This window comes from Tiliqua scincoides, chromosome 5 (genome assembly GCF_035046505.1).
Source record: "Tiliqua scincoides isolate rTilSci1 chromosome 5, rTilSci1.hap2, whole genome shotgun sequence".
NCBI lineage: Eukaryota > Metazoa > Chordata > Lepidosauria > Squamata > Scincidae > Tiliqua > Tiliqua scincoides.
Genome location: NC_089825.1, coordinates 50,880,807 through 50,905,260, shown reverse-complemented (window position 1 = coordinate 50,905,260; position 24,454 = coordinate 50,880,807). Strand labels below are relative to the sequence as shown.

The 24,454-nt window shown below is 41.0% G+C and overlaps 1 protein-coding gene across 2 annotated transcripts in view; it reads left to right on the top strand.

Moving 5' to 3' along the window:
• The window catches only part of LIMD1 (LIM domain containing 1), a 44,698-nt gene that overhangs the window by 5,053 nt on the left and 15,191 nt on the right, over nucleotides 1-24,454 (top strand). For both annotated transcript variants that reach the window (XM_066628063.1, XM_066628062.1), the window contains exon 3: nucleotides 15,752-15,853. In XM_066628063.1, the coding sequence (XP_066484160.1) occupies nucleotides 15,752-15,853 (102 nt within the window). The remainder of the gene's footprint in view (nucleotides 1-15,751; nucleotides 15,854-24,454) is intronic.

The following is a 24,454-nucleotide window of genomic DNA, read 5'->3' as shown; positions in this document are numbered from 1 at the left end:
CCAGTATTCAGGTATTCAAGTCTGGGGATGGCTGTGGTTCGCCCCAAGGCAAGGGGAAACATTTCCCCTTACCCCATGTTGTGCTGCAGCGGCCCCAATGGTTCTACTTGGATCTGTGCCATCTGATGAGGTGGCACAGATCCGAGCAGAACAGAGCAGCCAGGAGCTGCTCCACACTGCCCGGGAACGGGGCTAGGATCCAGCATAACTACCGAATCCTGGCTCCACCTCCTGCTCCCCACCTGCCCACCCCTGGGAATGTCTGCCACCTGCCCTCCCCCATCCCCAAAGGCCTCCTCCTTACCCCCCCCCCACACCCCCACCAGTCCCCAGCACTGGCCTGGAAAGGCCGGTGCAAACTTACCAGCGCCCATGTTGGTGCAGAGAGGCTGGTGCGCGTCCTTGCGCCGGCCTCCCCGGCTCCCAAATCTGCGCAAATGTGCCTTACAGCAAGTTTGTGACAGTCCTGGGCCAGTGCACGGGACTTGTGCCAGCCCAAGTGTGCAATAGGATTGCTCCCTTAAGAATTTTAATGCTTCTTAAATAATGCGGCTCTCAAACATGTCTTTTGTGGCTTTCAAGCACCTGAAGTTTATCATATGTGGCTCTTACACTAAGCACATTTGACCACCCCTGTTCTGTAGAGACATTTCCCCACCCACTTCCAGAGTCTAATTGCACCAGGACACAAAGAAATTTGTTGTGTGCTATGGTGAGGGAGTGGAGAGCCTGACATGGAGTTGTAGTTTTTGGCAGCATCTCCGTATTTTAGATCTTAAATCTGCCATGTACTTTAAGGAATCTTCAGAATATTGTCCTTTCACAAGAGCATGGGATTTGTCTTGCTCACTCTTGTCTAGCATTTTCTTTCAGTGGCTGCCCAGGTAGCTCTGGAAGTTTACAAGCAGGATGATGATTTTTCTCTGTTTGTGTCTAGCATAGTGCAAAATTACATTTTGTATCCATGCCAATCAGTTGAGGCAATCTTTTTATCATGAATGTAGTCTAATTGAGCAAGATTTTTAAAAAAATGCCTGGCAGTAAGCAGATATCATTTGAACTGGGATCTTGCTGAACCTGGGATAATTGGAAATTTAGGGTAACTTTAATTTTGCAGCTGTGTACTGTGAACTGTTCCAGTGTGGATGGGCAGTTCAGGATGGTTTCAGCTTGGACTACTCCAGGCAAATATTTACTTGAATTTTCTGTTTTTGAAGTGCGCTGTTGCATGCAGTTTAATACATCTGTGCTGAAATGGTGCTGTGTATCTAAGGGCACAATCCTAACCAGGTCTACTCAGAAGTACGTCCTATTTTGTTCAATGGGGCTTACTCTTAGGAAAGTGTGATTAGGATTGCAGCCTAAAGCAGTGATTTTCAACCTTTTTGTTCTCATGATATACTGAAAAGGTGCTAAACTTATCAAGGCACACCAGTAGTTGTTTGACAATTGACAAGGCACACTGCACTGCTGGTGGGGGGGAGGGGGCTCACATCCCCCAATGGTCCCATGAATATATGACCCTTCTCCAAACTCTCGCAGACCATTTGCAGCACACCAATGCGCCATGGCACAGTTGTTGAAAATAGCTGATGTAAAGTCACAAGTTTTCATCTTTCACTAAATAGTCAGCTTTGCAAGAAATACGCTTTTATCATTTGGAAGCATGTAATGAAATACAATAGTAATTTTGGTAACAGGCAGTCTAGACAGTGGGTGTGTGGGATTTTTATAATTCATGTCCTTGTTGGAAAGACGGGAACTGAAACTAAGTCCCAATGGAACATGAACACGCACACACACAGAGCCTTCTTCATAGAAATAAATGAAAAGAATTCATTTGACTCTTCCAGGATAGTCCTCTTCCAGGATAATGTTTTGCTGCTCAGGACTGCTTTCAGAGTGATTCCACCAGAGCCTGAGCGTGGAAAACATTCCTTCAGAATTGAAATCCACACTTTTTTCTCCAGGAGTGACCAGTGATCAGGAACTGGAAGGGATGCTGTACTCTACTCATAGATCTTTTCTGTACAAAATAAAATCCACATTGATTTCAAGTCTAACAGAAAATTTTGAATGTATTCTTTTGGTTCAGTTATAAAAACACTTCCATGAGCAAGGTGTTATATAGAAACTACTTGCTGTAATTTGAGGTCTTTGTGCATTCATGTGAAATAGCTTGGAAAAGTTGATGCTGTGGAAAATAATTAAAAATTTTCTTTCTGAGCCTTTTTTATCTATTTACTCTCCTGACCAGCTAGGCATGAGTTGGTGGAGTTGACCATGAACAAGAACATGTGGTTTTGGCACACTGGCTTATGTTGCAGATGTAGCAATCAACATTGAATCCTGTTGACCTATTCCGGCAGAAATAGTCATTTAAGGCCCATTCTTATCCCCAAGATATGCTATGTATTTCCCCATATGTTGATGCAATGACAGCTCCACCAGTGTAGAAGTCCCTCCGCTGATGAACGCACCACAGATGCTGTGTCGGTGTTTCTATGGACTCTGGGGTGAGGACCAGGACAGGCGTGGCATTGTTGGTCTGGCATTGCTTGGACAGGCTTAAGGTATGATAGATGTTGTCCCAGTGTCCATTCTGGATTGGGCGTTTAATCTTCTGGACTTTAATATTAAAAAAACAAAAACAGTCGGCCCTTCTCATTTGCGGGTTTGGCACCCATGGTCTTGACCCAATGTGGCTGTTGACTTCACGTCAGAAGGGCCTCAAGGACCTCCTAGATGCAACTGGAAGGATCTTCCAGTCTTGTTTGGGAAGTGTTCTGAGATGTGGGAAAGCCACATCCTTCCTCCTCAGACCTCTAAAGGCCTCTGAAAGGCACTTCTGGTTTCTGGCAAAAACCAAAAGTCCCTTTCAGAGGTCTCCAAGAGGCTTCTAAGACCCAGGGAGACCACATTTGGCCTCCTTGTGAGATCACCTCCTGGACACAACTGAAAGGCACTTCTGGTCATGTCTAGGAGCTCATTTGAAGTCTTTCTGCATTCACAGAAATTAGTATCTGAGGGGAGGGGGTCTGGGAATGGATCCCCTGCAGATGCCGAGGGTCCACTATAATTAACTGTCACACCACAACTTGGTTTTAAACATCCTTCTGTACTGCTATGTACTGCTATGACCAACACATTTATTCTCATCCCTGATAATCAGGAAATGGAAACTTACAAAACAGTTGAGTGCTAACAACACAAGTGGTTTGAAAGGCACAGCTAAAGTTATTTTAGTGTTTCTAAAGATGTCAATTGTGGAGGTGAAATGCTCTAAAATAATAGTTGTTTCTTTCCAGTGTCTATACGAAACTACAAAAATATATATATTTTTAAAGAAATTCTATGTGTATGCCTAGGTGACCTATCTACATTTCATTTCAGCCTTGCCTCTCCAAGTGTGAAGTGCTATTGTGGCAGAGTTACTGTCTCTCTCTTTTTTTTTTAACTGCCAAGAGCTCATGATTTAACTTGGGAAAATATAGAATGGAGAAACAGTTGTGTGTAATTGAACTTGGGCTGAGGCAAATGTAGCTTCTTTTTCCCCAAACTCCAGAATTACTTGTTAGAGGGAAGAGTTTTGTCCTGTTTTCTAAATACATGGTGCAGAGAGATCTCAACTGGAAGTCTCATCATGCTGGCTTTCATTCTGCTTGCATCTGTGATAGGTTGTGATGTCATTGTGGTCCACAATGAGGAAGGAACGTTTATTTTTTTAAAAGGGTGGAGACTTTTTAAAAGTAACACTTTACCCTGACATGACTTATTTTTAGACATCCACATTTGCATTTGTCAGTATGACATCAGAGGATGAGGTGAGTAGAGCATGACACAACAAGTGGGTGGAACATGCTGAGGCTTTTTTTTTTTTAAGAAGGAAGGGTTGCCAACTCAGTGAAAGCACAAGTGCTTTCCTTGGTCATTTAACAGAGCAAAATTTGTGACTTTTATCAGAACGTGGTATTGATGAAACTTTGAAAGCGAGTTCATGTAGCATTTAAAATGTTTGTCCTTTTATCTGAGGAAAATAAAACTACTTGCCTATCAAATGATGTCAGAAAGAGAGGAAGCAGCCTTGTATTTTGTCAGCTTATTGGTGGTTCTAGGTCACTATTATTGGCACTGATTGGCAGCAGCTCTTCAGGATTTCAAACAGGATCATGTCTGTGTCCTACCTGGAGATGCTGGGAGTTGCACTCGAGGCCTTCTGTATACAAAGCATGTGCTTTACCCCTGAACTACAGCCCCTCCCTAAAGTGTTCAGTTGTTTTTGAAAAGATGTAAAATGTTTTGAGGCTTTAGGCAAATTACTATATCAGTACTAATTGTTAAAATCTAACCTGTGAACTAAACAATTGTATTCAGTCTTTTTCAGTTCAAAACCCAGCATGCCGCTGTTGTACAAATCATAAAAAAAATTAATGATTTACCTATCCACTTCTTGATTTCCTAGTCCTCCTTTTTCTCCTTTGGAGAACTCCCTTGGAGTACCAGTTGCTCCTCCCTCCAAGGAAAACCAAGCATATATAAAAAACCCAATCCTATTCAACTTTCCAGCACTGATGCCCCTGTACCAATGAAGCATGCAATGTATCCTATAGAGGGGAAGTCACAGAGGCCCCTTCAAGGTAAGGGAAAATGTGTTTCCTTATGTTGGGGCTGCATTGGCGCTGGAAAGTTGAATAGAATTGGGCCCTAACTTTCTACTGCTGGTGCTTGGCTCTGACCTGGGAGGGTTTGAATCGGAGGCAAGTGGCAGTGGCAATGACAGCCATTTCCTTTTCATGCTCCCCTGGGACAGAAGAAGAGTTATCAGCATGACTGATGTGAGGAGGCAATATACAGGTGGAATCCGTTTATCCGTGGATTTTATATCCTTAAATCTGGCTCAATGCAGGTCCCCCGGACCCACGTTGAGCCAGACTTGGCCCAATCCAAACCGTCTGAAGGTGATTGGAGCTGCACTCCCTCCGGGGGCTTCCCTGGACCTCAGAATGTCTTATAAGGCATAAAAATGTCACTTACAGTTTCTGTCTGGATACCAGAGGTAGTGTTTTTTTGGCTTTAATGGCCATTTTGAAACCCTCATAGTCTGTGGATGAGCTCACACAGCCTCTGTGGGCTTCAGAAAGCCCTCTGAAGATGACTGGCGCACAGCTTAAAGGGACTGAAACAGTGGATTTCCTTATCCATGGTTTTCAGTATCTGGGGGAGACCAGATCCTTTGCGGATACCAAGGCCCCACCTGTAGAGCCATATGGGCTATGTAACTATTTCTGCTTTGCCTGAAGGGAGCCTTAGCATTTGAAAGTGGACAGAGGCAGGTGATTATGAATTTTTTGTGGCCCAGTACTGTGCTTTTGAGTTTGTTGGTTCCAGTCGTCAAGAGGCAACTGCTGCTTCCCACTGATGACTAGGCAACTGAGAGATTGCACTACTGAGTGCTCAGAACAGTATTATAAGAAAAAGTGTTTTGTGAGTAAAACTCAAGCAAGAGAAAGCCTAAAGATCGGACACACCCAAGTAGTCATATTTGAATCTTGTTATTTACTCAGAATAAGTTTCATCTAATTTTCACAAAGCTGATGATTTATGATGGTCTGTACTTGGGCACATGTGACTATTTCAGAAACCCAGGAAACTGAAACCACTCTTTTTTTTTTTTAAACTTTGTGGGTGGGACTGACATTTTGCATTATTTCAGAGGATCAGGTTTCAGTTCTGACAGCTCCACAGCTTCTGAGTTGTGGGCCCCATGAGGCAGGGTTCCCCCCCCTGCAACATTTCTTGTGATTGGTCAGATAAGAGCCAAGGCATGTTTTCCATCCAGCTGTGCTCCAAAGGTTCCCTTGTTCAGAAACCAAGATGTAAGTCGGGCATTTACTTTCCACATGATGCCAGAGGGAACAGAGATATCTTTGTGTTGGTCCTAGAGCCAGAAACCAAATTATTGTTTGCTTCTTTTTTCCTGGAAGTTTGTTACCATTCTACTGGTATTCTGCAGAATTTTTTTTAAAAAATAGGATTGCTTAAACCATGCTTTTTCAGCTCATGTTAACTAGAATTGCCAGTTGCATGAAATACCACCAATGTGCCTTAGCACATCAGGCTTCTGGGAATAATTATTAATGATGCAACATCATAGACAACAATAATTTTGAAGCAAGAAGAGATTTTCACTGATCCGTACTAATAATGTTGGTTATGGGGAAACAGATCAGTTTTGTTTTCAAACGTATGCACTGTCAGGAGAAAGTGGCTAGTGCATGGCTTCCTAGTTTGCAGGTGCTGTGGGTGTCACCCTCTTCAGGGTAGAATTGTAGCTTGATGTACTTTGCTTCCAGAACATCCTAGGTTCCTCCCCGTTTTCTCTAGGTAGGACTGAGAACAATTTTTGGCCAAAATTCTGAAGAATTGCTGCTGCTGATTGTCAGTGTCAGCAATAGTGAGTTATATGAACCAATGATCTGACTCCTTGTAAAGCATATTCTTATGTTCTCTGCAAATCACTTATGCCAAGTTTCCTTGGCCTCTGGATAAGGGGAGTACAGTATCCAGCTTTGAGAATGATAGCTTTTTACTTCTCATACGCTCAATACTAGACTGCAGTTTACTTAAAAAAAAAAGTGGAGAATAACACTTGTCAAACTGTGTTCAGCATGTATGGGCTTGCAAAATGAGAGTGCCCTTTTAAAGGAGTGGTGTTCTGAAAAATAAGCATACTTGATGTTTCCAATTTTGTATATAAAGATGTTTGAACTTTCAGTACTGTTTTTGCTAAACTGATTTTTTCTAAAACGTAAATTGCAGTTCAGAGTAGGGATTGTTTGTTGCTGATTACAAGGTGTAAGCAATTGATTGCTGATTCTCAATAGTTGTGGAGCATTTTTAAAAAATGAGTTTAACACTGTCTCCAGATCTCCAGTTGACTGCTGTGATCAAGTTTTAAACACCAACTCACTCAAGAGCAGAATTTAGTAGTTGTACTGAACTTATTTTTTAACACTGATTTTTCGATTGCCAGTTCAGCTGAGGTTAGCATAAACTGAACACTTAAGTTGCTGAGACTATCTATCAGCAGTGGCCACTTTATTTTCATTGTAGATAAGCTGGAAAGCATGCATTCCTCGTGAGAACAAGGTGTGGTCTGTTGCTGATGAGAAATCCATGCAAGGAGTAGTCAAAAAGAGCCCATTGTGAGCTCTCCATCAAGTGCATTAATGGAGAAAAATGATTCCATCAAGCATAAAGGCTTGGAAAAGATTATGATGATGTCTGGTCTTGTATGAAAAAGTTGTTCTCTGTTGCAGTTTAATATTTGTCCCCTTCATTGTGCTGCAATACAGCATATTTAGAAATGCTTACCCTAGAAAAAACTAATGATGTCAGGCTTTTAAATATTTTGTTTAATTTTTTCAGGATTATAAATGATGCTTGGGTTTTGCTTGTGTGCATGGGATTTGTGTGCATGGATTTACAAGTGATGGCTTTTTTAAAATTAATGAGCCCATTGTAAAATTCGTCAGACTTTATTAGAGGACAGCAATTTCTGCATGGCTAGACTGCATCAAAAATGACTTTTAGCTATACAGTACTTACAATGAGAGAATAAGAAAGAAATGTGGATGGAGGTAAGGCAAGGTTAACTGGCAGCAGAAGGCACAGAATAGAAGACTGTGAATTTTGAGGAAGAGAGGGCTTTAACTTGAAAGGCTTTTGAAATGCCTTGAGTTCATTATGCAGCATAGCATTTAAGAAGAGTACACTGCTAGTCTTTCCAAAAGCAGTGGTGAAGCTGACTTGCCTAGTTTGGCCCCTGAGACTTCGAATGATTTGGACATGGAACGGAGGTTCTGTCTTTTGTGCAGCATGAATAGAAACAGCCTGGCAAAAATTTTTTTAGTTCTGCTGCTGAATTTAACACATCATGCCAACATTCTTTTGGCAGGCAGTCAGTCACTTTCACAGAGATGCACCGATTATGAGGCAGCAAGGAAGGTATGTTCCATCACGCATGCCTGATGTGTGAGGCAGCAGAATGGCAGTTAAGAAGTCATCTGTGCTGAAGATGCCTTTGTTAGGATGGGCTGCAGCTGGAGAACTGACCAGAGACAGAAAGTAGATCAGAACACACAGCTTGTCTGACATTGCAGGCCACGTCAAAAATACATATCTTGAGCAGGATAGTAGGTTTGCATCTTGTCATTGCCTATAATTAACATGATTTATGTTACCAGTTGAGTGAATGTAGTGAATGCCAAGATGCGGCTGGTGGACATGTTGCTTGTTACTCTTATTTTGGAACTGTGTGCTGCAAATGTGGAGAGCCACACATCAGTCCTTGGTGGTGGTGGGGGGCTCCTTACAACATAAAGGCTTTTCAGTTTGTTGTTTCTGAACTTTACACATAGTCTTATCTTGGGGCCTAGTTAAATGTTCCCATATTGATATCATGTGACTTAGGGCTCAGTCCTAACCCCTGATGTCGGTGCTTTCCAGCACTGGTATAGCGGTGCCAAAGGGACGTGTGCTGCATCCTGCAGTTGGGTGTCACTCATGGAGGCCTCCTCAAAGTAAGGGAATGTTTGTTCCCTTACCTCAGAGCTGCATTGCCCTTATGTCAGTGCTGGAAAGCGCTGACATAAGGCGTTAGGATTGCGCCCTTAATGTGTTTGGTTTTTACTTTAAAAACAAATGAAAGAAAACAACCAGGGGAGAGGCAAAAGGAAGTGAAACCTTAGCAGAGGGGCTAGGGTGCTCTGGGACTTCACTCCCCATCCCCCACTGCTGTTCTGCCAAAAAGCCAATGGAAGAATGAATATTCTACCTGTGATTGGTTGATTGTGGGATTGTGGACCAACTTTGTGTGCATCCAAGCATAAGGCTCTGGAGCATGGCTTAATCTAGAGGGTTCTGTGCCCTAAATCTTTGAGGGGACACTCTCATTGGTGAGTGAACTCTCATAAACTCTCAATGGGAATGCTCAACAGTATAGACCAGTGGTTCACAAACTTTTTAGCACCGGGACCCACTTTTCAAAATGACATTCTATCGGGACCCACCGAACTTTATGAAACTAAAAATAGTTTCTGTTTACCAGCCGCTCATGCTTCTTTGTGGGAGGGGGGAACTGCCTCCAGCAGTGCTGTTGAGCTCCACATTCATTGGACCGTTCTGGTAGCCTTGTGTTCCCCTTTGTAGTGGACCAAGGCAAGGTTATAGAAATACATTTTCCTTATCTATCAGCTTGTAATTTTTGCAACCCACCAAAAAGAACCAAAATTAGGTCACGACCCACTGGTGGGTCCTGACGCACAGTTTGGGAACCACTGGTATAGACTCATCTTTCGGAGGTAGAAGAAGTCTCCAGCTAAGGTAGTCTCCCTCCCTCCCTCCCTCAGCCTCAGCATAGCAAGTCCATGAAGGCACTCAAGCAACTTGTCTGAAAGAGAGCCTAGTTGTGTTTAGAAGTATGACAGATTCTCTGCTTGGTGTTGACTGAAAGGAAAACAGTGTTCCTTTTTCACCCTTTGCCTTCCATCTCCTGATCATATCACAACCTTTGCTTCCTTTGGCTTTTCCAATTTCTGCTTTACTGTTTCGTCTCTCTCCACATGGGCAAGAGTTGCTGCTTGAATGGTGTGCAAATGGTGTATCAAATCATGAAGACTGGGAACAATTCCTCTAAAAAAGTTTGCTCCTTTGTTCCACCGGATCCAGAGCCTCCATGTTGGGCCAGCGCCTGACACGGAGACTCTTCATTCTACACCAACCTTCAGGTCATCGTAGAATAATCGTAGAATCAACCCCATTGTGGGGCTACTCTGTTTACCCAGGGGAAAGGGACAAAAGTCCCCTTCTCCCAAGGAGAAGGTGGCGGCTGCCTGGAGTGCATAGGATGCTGCGGCAGCCATTTTAGGCTCCGCTGCAGCCCTGCATGCTGGGCAGGTCAGGATTGGGCTGTTAATCATTATTACACTAAATGTAGGATACAACCAATTGTGTTCTTGTCCAGGTTTGCTAATACTAGCAAAACAGATTCCTAATCTTTTTCCAACTTTCTTTTTAGGTTTTCACTTTAACCTCACTGTGGCTTGGCACTGGTTATGTAGCCATTTTCAGACAGAATTTTGGCTGAATGTGTTGGCAATAAATGTTCTTCAGCTACACTCAAAATTTGTGGTCATGTTAAGAAAATGAATACCTGTTTTTTAGCTGTACAGCAGGTTGTACAATATACTCTTTCAAATAACGTTCCAAACTGTATCTTTTCAGTCTGCAGAGATTAACAGCTGTAAGAATTCTTGGGCCCTGTAAACACACGTCTTCTATTCAAGGTGAATGGATTTTCAGTACCTCTGTGTTATTACCCAAAGGCCAAAGAAAGCCAATAGATGATCTTGTTTTGCTAGAACCATAATTTTCAGCTTTCTTTTGCAAGCATCATTGCAGGTACTGCCTGTTTATTTCCAGTATCTTTCAATCTTGAGAGCTTTCTTTGGATAATTATGTGGGTTTTGTTCTCCTTTGAACTGTATCATTCCAGTCCTTTCTTTGAAACTGCCCTTCCCCTAAATACCTCTATATTTAAGAAACCACTGTAATTTTAATGCTAAAATTTCCTGGTTAGTTGCTGACTCATAGCTTTTGTGACTCTAGTGATGCTTTGGGTCATGACCCATAGTATTAGGCAAGGGTTTTTTTGTACTGGTAATACAGGTTGAGTCTCACTATTTGTGAGGATTTCTTTCCCAGAACTCAAGTGGATTGCAAAAATCACATTAAAGCAAATGCATTTGAAAAACTATGCCCCTTTTCTAGGCGATGTAAAAGCAGCCTTGCTAACCTTTGTGATGTAAGACAGAGTCATTAGGCAGACAATCCATCAATCAGTGTCTCTCTAGGCACTTAGAAAGGCTTCACTCTGAGGCAGCAACCCCAATGCAAAGTGGTTATCTTTCTTTCATGTACTCAGGGGGAAGGAAGGGGTCTCTTACCTTGGAGTAAAGCTAAGTGCCTGGAGAGAGAATGATTGATGGATTGTCAGCCTGCTGCCCTCTCTGGCATTAATGAGGCTATTGTAAAAGGACATTTTTCCTTTAATTTAAAGGTCCCTTCTCTTCATGTTGAGATAAAACCACTGGTGAAAAATCCATGGATAATTAGGTTATACCTGTACTATTCAAAATCTGTCCTGCTTTATATAGACTCTAGACTGCCTTTTTTGTTTGTAAATCCTAATAGAACATTTACTATAAAAGATATATTCTTTCATTAAAAAATGTTTAGTAGACAAAATGCTCAACCTGAAATGGTTCTTTCAGGCTCAGTTCTAAGCAGAGTATAGAGCTGAACATTTTTCACAGCTTGAATTGCTCCTGCGCAAGCAAATAATTGACAGTGTATTTCCTATGTAACCCATACTAATCCTGATGCAAGATATGGCTTCCTCCTCAAATCCGTGTTAACTTTTTCTTACTTGGTTGATCATTATTATGGTGAGAAGGATAACTGTGATTCACTTCTGCTTGGAGGGATGAGAATTCTAGTGTGCCACTTGTTGAAAATAAGGTGCAGCTGTCTTCTGTCGCTTAAGCAAGATTAACTTCGTTTTATTACAAAACTTTCCTGTAAGTAGGGATAAGCATTGAGCATCCTAGATGTGACCCATCATTATTATGTTTAAGCACTTGTATGTTGCAACTGATTTAATACAGACCATACTGATGCAACTGCACTAAGGTTTGGCATTGTTCAGTGATGAATTGTTGATTTAATCTGGTGTAGTCAATTTCTGAGCATCTCAGGAGAGCCAGGTTTAAAGAGCCAGTGAACTGCTCTCCAGTTGGCATACTGTACTGTTTTTCTTCCCAATCAGGCATATTTGCCTCAGGCAACCTTATCAAATAAAGCACTTTCATGTTCTATTAATCAGTTCCAGCTAGTCTGGGACAACTGTTCCTTATGTAAAACCAAACAGAGAGAGAAAAGGGTGGAAAATAAAGCATTTTGCAGATAGTGCAGGGGTAGCATATATTATGATTATTCTGGATGGAAAGAAAAGTGAATGCATCTAGTGATAATGATCTTACTCAATGTTAATTGCAATAAGAGATCGTTCTGGCCATTCAGCATATGAATATTGACCCTGTGTCATTCAGCAAGTGTCTCTGAAAATCAGGTCCATCTTAATTCACTTTGTTGCCATCACCAGTGAACATCTTTTCTTCCAGATGGAAATTATTGTAGAAGGCATGGAGAAAACTAAGCTGGCATGGGATACTGAGTCAGTCATCTTGGAAATTCATTTAAAGAAATTGTCTGGGAAAGGAAAGGATTTGGTGCTCATCCTAGTGGTTGATTTATTGAGAAATATTCAGTGCTGGAGATAACTACATTATGACTTAACTGACTCTAGAGGAATCTCAGTGCTGCTCCCTGGATTACAATTTTAAATTTTAGGATACTCCCACAAGTCACCTGTGAGAAAGAAATGGGTTTGCAGAAGTGTTCTTGGGTTCTCTGAATACCTGCAGCTGTCTGTTGAATAGTTACATAAATATATCTATAATAACCTCTTCCTACATTGTGTTTTTGGAGAGTTTGTATAATAAAAACATTGGAAGCAAACCTCAACCATTTCAACCTCTCTGGCAACTGTCTATATGTTAGTACACGTTTCCTAATGCCTGTTCATCACATTCACACTTAACATTTTTAGATATACAATATATTTAAACTCTTATTTGTGAAGCACCAAAAAAAAATGGTTCTTCTAACTCTAAGCAGTACCAGCATTTCTTTCCACAACTGATCATGGTGTGGATTCAGTTATTTGAATGAAATAGCCATAGTTAAGCATGGTATGAACATCTTTGATGCCATTGCCACCATGCATGTTTAAAACTCTCCAGGTTTCATCTCTCTGTCACTCTCTGACCAAACAATGGATGCCTAGGCAGGATTATGCAAACAGTGGGGCCTTTAAGATGTCAGGCTTCATTTCTAGCGGTTCCTACTTTGTTCCATATAACTAAATAAACAGGCTACAGTTTGGGGCCCAGTGGAGCATGGAATGTGGGCAATTAGGATTGCTGGTATCTGGTCAGGTATCAGCACCTTTATATGTACAAAAATTGTATCATGTACTATCATGCCATTGTATTTGTACTATCGTGTACGAAATTGATAGTAACTTTTGCTGCAAGGTATAGATTCACTGTAACAGAAGAAAACATCTTTTTATATTTCACTTTTGATTCATCCTATGTACATAATCAAAGCATGAGTGACAAAATTGTAATTGTGTGTGCTGTTGGGAATAGCAGATGAATAATAGAAATATGCTTCGCATCAATAAATCTTCAGAGAAGCAGATTCTGCACCACAGGAAAACAAATAAAGCTAAAGCAGATGTCTGTCTTAATTTAATGCGCAGAGCAATGCTGTGCATGTTTACTCAGAAGTCAGTTCCATTGAGTGCTGCAGTAAATATGTTTGTGGTTGCAGCCTTCTTGGTCATACATGTATAAAGTTGAGTGACCGCTAAATTGCAAAAAACATTGGTGTTTCCCACTCTATCCTTAAACAGTTTTGTGCTTTAAAAATGAAATGGGTGTGTTGAACATTTAAAATATGGAGTTTTATATGTTTTGCTACAATGGTTAACACCTGGTTACCAATTGCTTGCCAAATGCACACCTGAGGGAGCAATTAGATGTGACATAGGGAGACCCATTATCCAATTCCCTGCTGCTTTTTAAAAAGTTAAGTAGCAGCCATGGAGGATTCTGAATCCAGTGGGGATGCTGGCACTTAGGGAAGAGCCCTTTCTTGTTCATGCCACCCTCCAGTGAAAATAACTTTCCTTAAAGCTGCGGTTTCCAAACTGTGTATCTCAGTGCCTCAGGGTGCCCTGATATTTTACAGGTGCTGCAGTATGTTTTTAAATTTTCAAGGTAAATGCAGCAAGGGATGCTGTGAAAAAAATTTCAGTTGGCCTAGGGTTGCTGTGAACAGAGAAAGTTTGGGTACCTCTGCCCTAAGGGGTTCTATTTGCCCTGAGGTACCAAATGGATTTAGGTCCCTCACAGCTACTATTGAATTTTTTTAAATTCAGGAGAGCTGATTATAGACCTCTCAGCATCTCATCTAGATCAACCTGAATGTACCATCCAAATGTAGTTCAGGTTTTGAAGACTGTCTAAGCACGAAGGTTTCAGAACTAGCAGAGGGGTCACCAGAAACACCTCTGTGCAGATACCTTGGTTCATATGTAATGCAAGGTCAAACTTGCTCACTCTGGAAATAATGAGCATCTGTAACAGAAGAGGTTGTGATTGGAGTGGTGGTGCTTCCTAAAACACCATTAGTGCTGCTTTTTAAACTCCCAAACCAGACATGAAAATCTATCATTCTTCCACCATATGCACATACATCCTACCTGCTAACTGTAAAATAGTGAATGCAAACTGATGGGAAGAAATATTGCTAAAGGCATAGGTGTGTATTTAAGTAATGTCAAAGGTTGGTTTCTTGCTACAGTTTAAAATCTCACCATTCATGTGGCAGTTGTGAAAGATCTATGAGGAAAGCTTTATCAGCAGCAAATTAACATAGATATTTACAGTTATTAGTATTATTTTCATTGTGTAATACCACAATCTGCTAGTGTTTTGATAAAGTTCCCATAGGTTTTACAAAAGCAGACTTGAAAGCAGTTCTCATGACTGTTTCATCCCTTTGAAGTCCTGATTAAGCAAATCTCTATGAAGCATTTTAACTGTTGTCTTGTTTTGCTTTGCCTGTAGCTACACAAGCAACTCCCCCCCTCTCTTATACTAACCACCCACTAGAATAGTCCCTGAGTGTTTTTGAACTTCTTGTGTACTTTTACAGTTACTACTTTTGACTATACTCTCTCTTATTCTTGATAACTGAAATGTTCTGATCTCTCTGTGGTCCTGTTATGCGGATTTGTTGTAGTGCTTCTGACTGACATTGGATTTCTTACTCTGATGTTATAGAAAGATGTTATATGAAAGTTCCTTTCAACAGAGAGATTATTCAGTAGTAGCTCTCTTTTTGTTCAGTGGGCTTACTCCCAGACAAGCCTGCATCAGAATTGCAGCCTGGGAGTAAGCCCCACGGAACACAACTTTCACATTTCTTAGTTGAAATGGTTGAAGCTTTAGATGAACACAGATAAAACATCATCCTTGCATATGCAATAGAACAAGACAGTGGAATAAAATGAACAGATCATTTCCTATTTTACTTTGAAATGTGAATTATTGTGGAACAGACATGTTGTTTAATTCCGGGATGAAAAATAATATTAGACCAACTTTGATCTCTTGATGATTTTTCCCCTCAATTTGGTGCAACATTCTATTTTTTCACATCCAGTTGATTATTTAAGGAGGCCTTGGATAGTCACTAATTGAGCATCTTTGGAGTAATGTGGTGGTGGAAATAAACAAAACAAGATAAAACATAATCTATAAAAGTATGTTTGCTTCTGCCCAGTAATATCTACCTTCAGCTGTAAAATACGGAAGATAGTAGAATACTGAACTTTATTTTTAATGTTGAAACAATTTTACAATTAATTGCTTGGAACTGTAAATTCTTAACCAAATCATAGTGTACCTGGTTTCCATGGCTGTACTATCTCTTTCCTCCTTGGATTTTTTGAATTCATGGACACTCTTTCTGACGCATCATTTTTTTTTTCTTTTAGGAACCTGTGTGAAATGCAACAAAAGTGTATATGGTGCAAATCAAGCTTGCCAGGCCATGGGAAATCTCTACCATGATGGATGTTTTACCTGCGGAGCATGTAGTAAGTGTCTATGTAAAGGGGTGAAAAAACTCTTGCTTAGAGGTGTAAATGAGATTTGCAGAAATTGTGAGTGGTTAAACTCTTACTTTGGAAGAAATGGTCACACCTAGTCAGCAAAGGGGAGTATTTGTTTGGGCCCAGACAATAAGCAGGGAGCCCACAACTTACTATAAAGCCTAATGAATCAGCAGTTTAAATTTATGCTGACAAATGTTTTTTCATTGTACTGCAGCTATGTGTGAAAGTGTGAGAGAGAGGTTAGAACATGGACTGCCTTCAGCAGTCAGATTGCTTTCTTTCCTGGCTGGCGTGTGTATAATTTGGGAATTGCCTTGGGATTGTCTTACTCTCTGCTGAGTCCCCAATCTTTTGCCTAGAGAAGCTCACAAAGGGTTCAGTAGGGTTTAAAGGGAGAATTTGGGATTGTACGTGTGATCTTTTGTAGAGGGCCTTCAAAACTTGGCACTATCCCTGGGAATGATGTGTAGTATTGCAAAGCAGCAGTCTGACTTGGGCACTCCTGGCATCATTTTAATTTGGAAGATATTTTGGCTCACATGATGAACCTAAGAATGAGATAAAACTCCCCAAATGCCTGCAGCAGTGGCCCATTGCATTTTCTCTGTTATTGATTATGTTTTTAAAGTGCCTCAACTCTATTTGGAACTTTATAGCATGAAGAACAGCCAACTTCTTCAAACTCAGGGGTCAGATTCTCCCCGTGCAAGCTGCCCAGACACCAGAGACCCTTCTGTGTTGACATCATAACTTCTCAGCAGCTTGGTTGAGAACAACTTGGTGTTGCTAGACTGAAGAGCCTGATGAGCCCCTTTGCCTATGCTAGTAGGTGCCTCTCCAGTCAGGAAACTGGAGGTTTCTCCAGAGGCTCCTGTCTCCTGAGGGGAGAAGTGTCTCCTTTCCCCCCCACCCCATCTGTCCCCCTTTCACAGATGGAGATGTAAAGGTCTTACAAGGAGAGAGGACATACTTGCTCTATCACATGATAGCGGGTCAATGACAGACAGCTCAACTGAAAATGGAATCCAAGTACCCACCCAAATAGATTCTGTCTTTTTCTGTTATACAAGTATTTCACTCATTCTTGTGTATATTTAGATTATTACTCAGCAGTAGTAAACACCACCTGGCTTGCTAATATATATCACAGTGGATCCCCCCCATCCAGATTCCATTCTTTTTTGTATTTAGCATTATGTAGGGAATGTGGCTTATATATATCTGTGAAGCACAAATATATTTAAAGAGCATTGATTCAGTAATAGCTGAAATGCTGGCTCTTGTCATCTTACACCTGTTTAAGAGGCTTATGCTGGTTTTCAAACTCGATATCTTCCTGGAATCCTTTCAAAGCAAGTTGCCAGCTAAAGAACCCTTGTAAATTGCAAAGGATTCTGGTGTGTTCACCTGTTTTCAGTTCATTCAGGGGGTTGACTAGGTCTGTTGGATTTACCCAGTTGTCAATGGGATATTTGGGTTGTGCTAGAGAAAACACCCAATACAGGTCCAGCCTATTTATACACTGATTTGACTCAACATGAATGGCCCCTGCAAATGAGAAGAAATGTTCTGATCCCTGGAGAAGGGGAAAATGCATCCCTTTAAAATCAGTTTAAAAAACTGAACAGTCCTTTAACAATAGCCTCCTTAATGAGAGAGAGAGTGCAGCTGGCTGACAATCCATCAGTCCTTCTCTCTCCAGCGGACCCCTCCCTTCCCCCTGAGCAGGTGAAAGAATGCATTTTGCATTGGTGAAGGAAGGGGCTGAGTGAAGCATCTTTGTAAGCTCTTGGAGGAGGAGTGATCGATGGATTTTCTTCTTAATGACTCTTATCTTACATCACAAAGGTCAGCAAGGCTGTTTTTAAATCACCAGAGCAAAGAAACTTTGTTTTTTTAAATTGATTTGGTATAGTGTGTTTTTTGCCATCCACGTGAGTGCTTGGATCAGAACCCACATGAATAATTAGTCCCAACCTGTACTTTAATGACTGGTCATTTGGGGGGGGGGGAATCCATATTCCTCTGAAAACTCTTTTTCAGGAAAGCGTGTTTGCCTTTAATGCACTTCTTATAGAATGCCCAATCAACTCTGAAGAACCTCTAGGTTTCTTGAAACTCCACCAGCAATAAGGCCACCAATAGCAAGGCCTAGACTTTTGTGCTTGCTAATTGGATCTCTGTCAATAGTGGCCCAGAGAACAGAGCTTCGCTGCAGATCTCAGGCTGGGCAGGCAGATATGGGAGAATGTAAATCTTCAGGTAACTTGCTCCCAAAGTGTTAAGGGTTTTAGAGCTTAAGTCCAGCATTTTGAATTGAACTTGGAAGCAAATTGTTAACCATTGTAAATGGTACAGAATAGTTGCGATATGTTCCCATCTATTTTCCTTCATCTGTGACAACACAGCGGCATTCTGGGCCAGCTGAAGCTATTGAAACATTTTTAAAGACAGCTCTGTATATGTTGTATTACAGTTGTCTCACTTGGATATGATCAGCTTGAAAGAAAGAACCCATGCTCCCTGTTTGTTTGTTTGTTTGTTAATCTTTATTTTCTAGCAACCCATATTCATTCTGAATATGCCACTATTCCAGATTTGACACACTGGCATGAATTATGCTATTTGATATCATAGTTTCTCTTTTAAATCTAAACTGCCTCTATATTTCTAGCTTGATATGGACTCTGTTTAAAAATATTTAAATAAGTGGGATTAACTGTCCAGAGCTACAAATAAGCCCTAAATTCTGCACTATAAATAGGTTTAAATACTTAGAAGTAAATCACATATATTTCAGTGTAACTTGCTCCCAAGAATGTATGCTTAGGTTTGGTGTTTGTGCAGAGATTTGTATTTTGGCATTAAGGATAAATATTTTGCATACACATCAGTTTTATTCCACAGCAAATCAAAGCCTCAGTATAAATCTAACTCCATGCTTTACTCCATGCTGTAATAGTCACTCCCAGTACACTGGTCTTTACACCAACGTTATTCACAGCAAGTACATGCATCACAAATGACAGTTGTGCATCCTTACATACCCATGTATGTGCATAGGGGACCAGAGCTCCCAGACATGTGTATAAAAGACTTTTAAGGAAGGGAAGCACATCTATCATGTGCACTTCATGTGCTTTCTGCAGGAAAGTCCGTTGTACCCATAGCAAGCACAGTTGCCACATCAACTGTGACTCTACTTTGTATATGTGGTCTGTTTATCCCCTCTTGGACAGGAATGTTGATTGCCTACATAACCTTAGGATTGCTTCACACTGCAGGAACTGTTATATTTGCTTGACGTTTTCAGTGTGTGAATTTGCTTTAAGTATAGTTTCTGAGACTAGCTCTGACCTGTGACTTTGGGCTGAGCCTCATAATATGTCCTCTTGCACAGACATTCTTTTGTACAAGGAAAATCAAACCATATCCCTTCTTGCATCTGGCTGCACATGCTGTTTTTGCTATTCATCTAGTTGGACGTATACTTTGGACAAGGTTGTGTGTGTCCACATGTGAAACGGTTCTTGAGCTGCCTGCAGGCCCTGAATACTGGCCATAAGAAAACCTGTGTGTGTGTGTGTGTGTGTGTGTGTGTGTGTGTGTGTGTGTGTGTGTGTGTGTGTGTGTGTGTGTAGCTGTAACATATGTGCTTTCAATTTTACTATGTTTCAGAAATAGACATTTTAAATTATACAATGTGCAGTTTCACCTTCCAGAGGCACTTTGACCTTCTAATCCACCTAGTCTACTTTCACACATTTGTTATAAGTCTTCTTGGAACATAAACTCTTTTCAACAGGGTTCCCACCCATAAAGCTGCTTAGGCTTGGCATTTTTGTGTCATATGTTTCTTATATTTTGAGCACTGTGAATCATGAGGTCATAGTAGGAAAGATGAGGGCCAAAGGAAAAAGAAATGTAGAGGAAGTACATGAAATGAATGAAAGGAACTGAGAGGTAAAAGGCTTAACATGTTTAAAAAATGGGTTGAGGTGCAGAGGGAAAGGATATTCCAGATGTTAAGTCATAAAATCCAAAATCCTGGCCAAAAGTTTGTCTTGTCCTTGAAAAGATGAGTCATCAGAAAATGGAAATAGTAGATTTCTGGCCTTTGGGTATTAATTGCTTAATAAGAAAGGTGAACTTGATGCTTGAAAGCGATGCTGCTAATTCCATGGGGGCGGGGAATCATGCCGAACTACTAAGACAAATGGTGGTATGCTGTGTGTTTTGGAGAGTTGAATTAGACGTAGAATTAACATAGGATTATTATTGACTTTGAGTCCTGCATTTTGTGACTGGTTGGTCACATTTGCAATTTTTTCTCTGTGACGGTGAGTGGGGGTGGGTGGGAGGGAATCTGTAAAAATCTGCCAACAGAGGGTGTAACTTCACACATCTGAAGCAGATAACTTCATACCTGAAAATTGCCAGAATAAATCTGTTAAGGTGGCACAAAACTCTTGGTTTTTTTTCCTTTTTTTTTGCAGCATACTGGAACATTGCTGGAAGTATCTCTTGAAGGTTGTACAGGGGGGTCTCCATATCCACGGATTCACTTATTCACAAATGTGGTCCTCTACCCCCCTGCATGCCCCTTCCAAAGATGAAGGAAGTTTCCCCAGGCCTCCTAATGCCCTATAAGGCATTAAAAACGTCATTTCTGGTTTCATAGAGAAATCGGAAGTAGCTTTTTTTTAGTGCTGGGCTCAGAGGACCCTCTAGAGGCGAGGGGAGCAGAGTTCCAGAACAGGAGATTCCAGGACAGAACCCCCACAGATACAAGGGTATGCCTATATTCAGATGTGACAACAAAGTGGGATTTGTTGTTCTGACAGGGTGCCATGGTGAACCTTGAATTTGCACACTTCTTTTCCCCCTGGGTGCTACAATTTGTTACAAACCATACATAGAACCTTCAGAATTCTTCCCCTTGTGAACAAAGAGGAAAGAGGAGTAGGGAGGGGCATGTGAGCCCAAATCTTACATGTGCTCGTAATAACCAAGTATGGGTTCTTGTTATGCTTGAGTGCAACCAATGTATTGCCCTGTCCATATGGCAGTGTTGCCAGATATCAGTGTAGGCCTTATCCTGGTCAATGATGAATGCTGATATCCAGTGATAATTTGCAGTTTTCTTTTTGCCTTTAGTATGTTATGAAGTGGGGAGAGTAAGGCAGAAGGCGGAACTGGTCAAGGGAAGGATCAGGCCCAGGTGGGGGGGTCAGGTGTCCTCTACTGCCGTATCCTGTGCTCCCTCTCTTCCTGGAAAGCCCAACGTGGGACTCCTCGATTCTGCCCCTGCTCAATAGCAGGTGCAGATCTGAGGAGACCCATTGGAGTCGCAGTGGCATTACTTTATGATCATTTACTCCGAGGAGACTCTGGCTGCTGTCCAGGCACCATGATGGATACAACTGGGCTGATATAAAGCACCTCATCAAATTTTTCTCAAATTTTGCAAACGGATTTTTGTCCTTTACCAGTGTACTGCAAGGCCAAGAGCTCCAAGTCTGCGTGTACCTTGTGAATTTAGGTTTTCTGCATTTAGCTCCAAAGCTTGCAGGGTGGTCATTGGCAAGTTATTGTCTCTCATCCCAACTTCCTTTGTTGTTCTCTGGGCTCCTTGGAGGATGGGTGAGGTACAAATGTTATAAAGAATAAAATAATTAATGCTTATTCATTTCAAATCATTCCTTGCAAAACAATTAAAATATGTTTTTATTTCTGTTGCACGAGGAAGCCAAATATCTCTCTTCAGTGGAGTAATAAATCTGGCAGCTGGCTTCTTTTTGTAATGAAAACTTAGCCTGCATACATGATTTATTAATTTTATTTCTACGTTAAGCCTTACTAGTTTGGGTTTCTTTTCTGAAGGAAAAAGGAAAATATGAAATGTTAAGATGCCAAAATGCACATTGAGGATCCTGATGTGTCCAGTTATAACTCTGGATATCTTGAAAAAGAATCAACTAATGAGTATAATGAATGTTCTGTAGGAATCCAGTGTGCTCATCAATTACTATACTATGGATCGTACGATTTCGTTGCCTTTGTGCCTGTTTTTGTTTGCATCTGTGATTAGTACACAGTGCATGCTTTTGTTTATAGACTTTTTTTGATGTGGGATGTATGTTTTGGTGTTGTAACATTTCAGTCTTCTACTTCTGTGATCTGTAATTTTATTGGCAATGATTCTGAAACCTCTTTTGAGCCTAAAATAAATTTTGCAAATATTTGTAATACAATAGAATAGCTATAGTGTAAAGTGCAGATGGTTTTTATCTACACTTCACATGTTCACGAACTACAGGCTGATAACTCTGTGTATAATAGGCATTTTACTATTTGTGTTAATTCTGAGTGTGTGTGTTTGTAACCTGTAGCAAAGTTTTCAATTTTCAGTCCACTGTTCAAGGCAAACACCCTTGATTAAGTTCTCTGTGCCTTCCATGGTAATATGTGTGTAGTGCATGCTAAGCTAGAGACGAACCAGAGCTTAGTAGGGAGTGCCTTTTCTTGATGGACTATTAGGTCACTTTCTCCAGGTATACTCGGGTAATGGATCTTGGAACAGGTAAATGTCACACAGAAATTTGACTCTTGTAGGTGGTAATCAACAAGAATGTTGAATTCTATTGGATCTGAAATGCATATGGTGGATATTTGAAGAGCAGCCTCGGGCTAGGTCAGTAGAATGAATGAATGCTAAAGAATATCCTAATGTCATACTTGTTTGGCACCCTTCTCTCCCTTCTTACAACCAAATGTTGAAGCCTAGATAGAACGGGTTGTCAGTGGGCAGCAATAGAGACCCCAAAGCTGAAAATCTTTGGGAATCTTTTACCAAGTTGCTGAAAACTTGGGGAAAAGGGAGGATTGGGGAAGCAGTTGTGCCTATGGTATGATATTGGCCATGGAAGGAGAACAAGCCTCGGAGGATCTGGGAACTGCTTGGAAGGGATGAAGACAAAAGTTCAGCAATGTGCCTCCTAACCATGAGGAGGTTTTGATGCCTTGATTCAAAGTCTTCAGTTTTTAAAAACTTTTTTCCCCCAACAGTGGGTTGTCAGTGCAAAGACAAACTGAAACTAGATTCAGAATCTTCCATGGAGTGCATATAATTCTGGATATTTTATCTGCAGTTAGCATTTTAGATCAGGGGTGTCAGACATGTGGCCGATGGAAGCTTTTTATCTGGTCCGCGTGATAGTTGGGCTCTCCCGGCAACTATCAGCTTTTGAGCTGCAAAGTGTAATCTTGGCAGAAGTGATGCTGCTGAAAGAATGACCTGTGTGATAATTGGGCTCTCTGATCATGATAATTAGGCTCTACCATACCTTGAAAATATGATTAGGATTTATGTATCTTATCTTCTGTCATTTGCAGCTAATAAGTTCCTGAGTAAGGGGAAAAATTTCTGGTCATCACCTGCTTAATGACATTACTTCCAACCCTCAGCAGGTGCCATGAATGGTACCGTATTTTTTGCTCCATAAGACGCACCTATTTTTTAGAGGAAGAAAACAGGAAAAAAATATTTTGAACCAAATAGTGTAACAAAATATTTAATAAACTATAACAGAATAACATTTGAACCATGTAAAGTGAACAGCAGTCAGCAGTGGCATAAAGAACCATTATCACTGTCATTAACAAATGGAGAGACTTAAAGGTTTGAGTACTCTAGTTTTCTGGAAACCCCAAGAACTCATCATTGCTAGAGTCAGAATTTATGAAGCTCATTTGCTCACAATCACTGACATCACTTTCTTCGCTGTCTTCATATAAGATACCGTCTTCACTTCCATCTAAGGCATTGCTAATGCCACATTTTTTAAATGACTGTACAAGGATCTCCTCCTTTACTGAGTCCCATGATGTTTTCACCCATTTTTTCAGAAGTCCGCCAGGACGTTAGGACCACACCTTTTCAACCCTTTTTCTCATTCCATTTTCATCCATCCATCCTGGCATGAAGATCCCCCCCCCTTCTTAGGGTGAATGTGAGCATAAACTGGCATGAAGATCCTCCCCCTTCTTAGGGTGAATGTGATCATAAACTGGCATGAAGATCCCCCCCTTCTTAGGGTGAATGTGAGCATAAACTGGCATGAAGATCCCCCCCTTCTTAGGGTGAATGTGAGCATAAACTGGCATGAAGCATAACATAACGTGCACTCTTTTTTGCAGTATTCGCTCCATAAGGCACACACACCTTCCCCCCCACTTTTTTGGGGGGAAAAAGTGCGTCTTATGGAGCGAAAAATATGGTATTTAATCTACTGTATGAAACAAGTTGACACCCCTGTTCTAGACTGCAAGCACAATTCATTTTCAGAGCATAATTTCCTCAATCAGCTTTCTGAAGCTTTAAGCTCTCTCTTATGAATCTTTACTGCATGCCATGGGTTGAGGTGGGAGAAAATGGTGATTATGAATTAAAAATGCATAACATTTTCTGCACTTTTCATTTTTGGAAAACACCAAAATCTGTGAAAAAATATAACTGTTTTCTCCCACCTCTAGCCATGGGGTTAGCAAGATAGGTTTTGAGTACCTGGATGGTTATTCTAA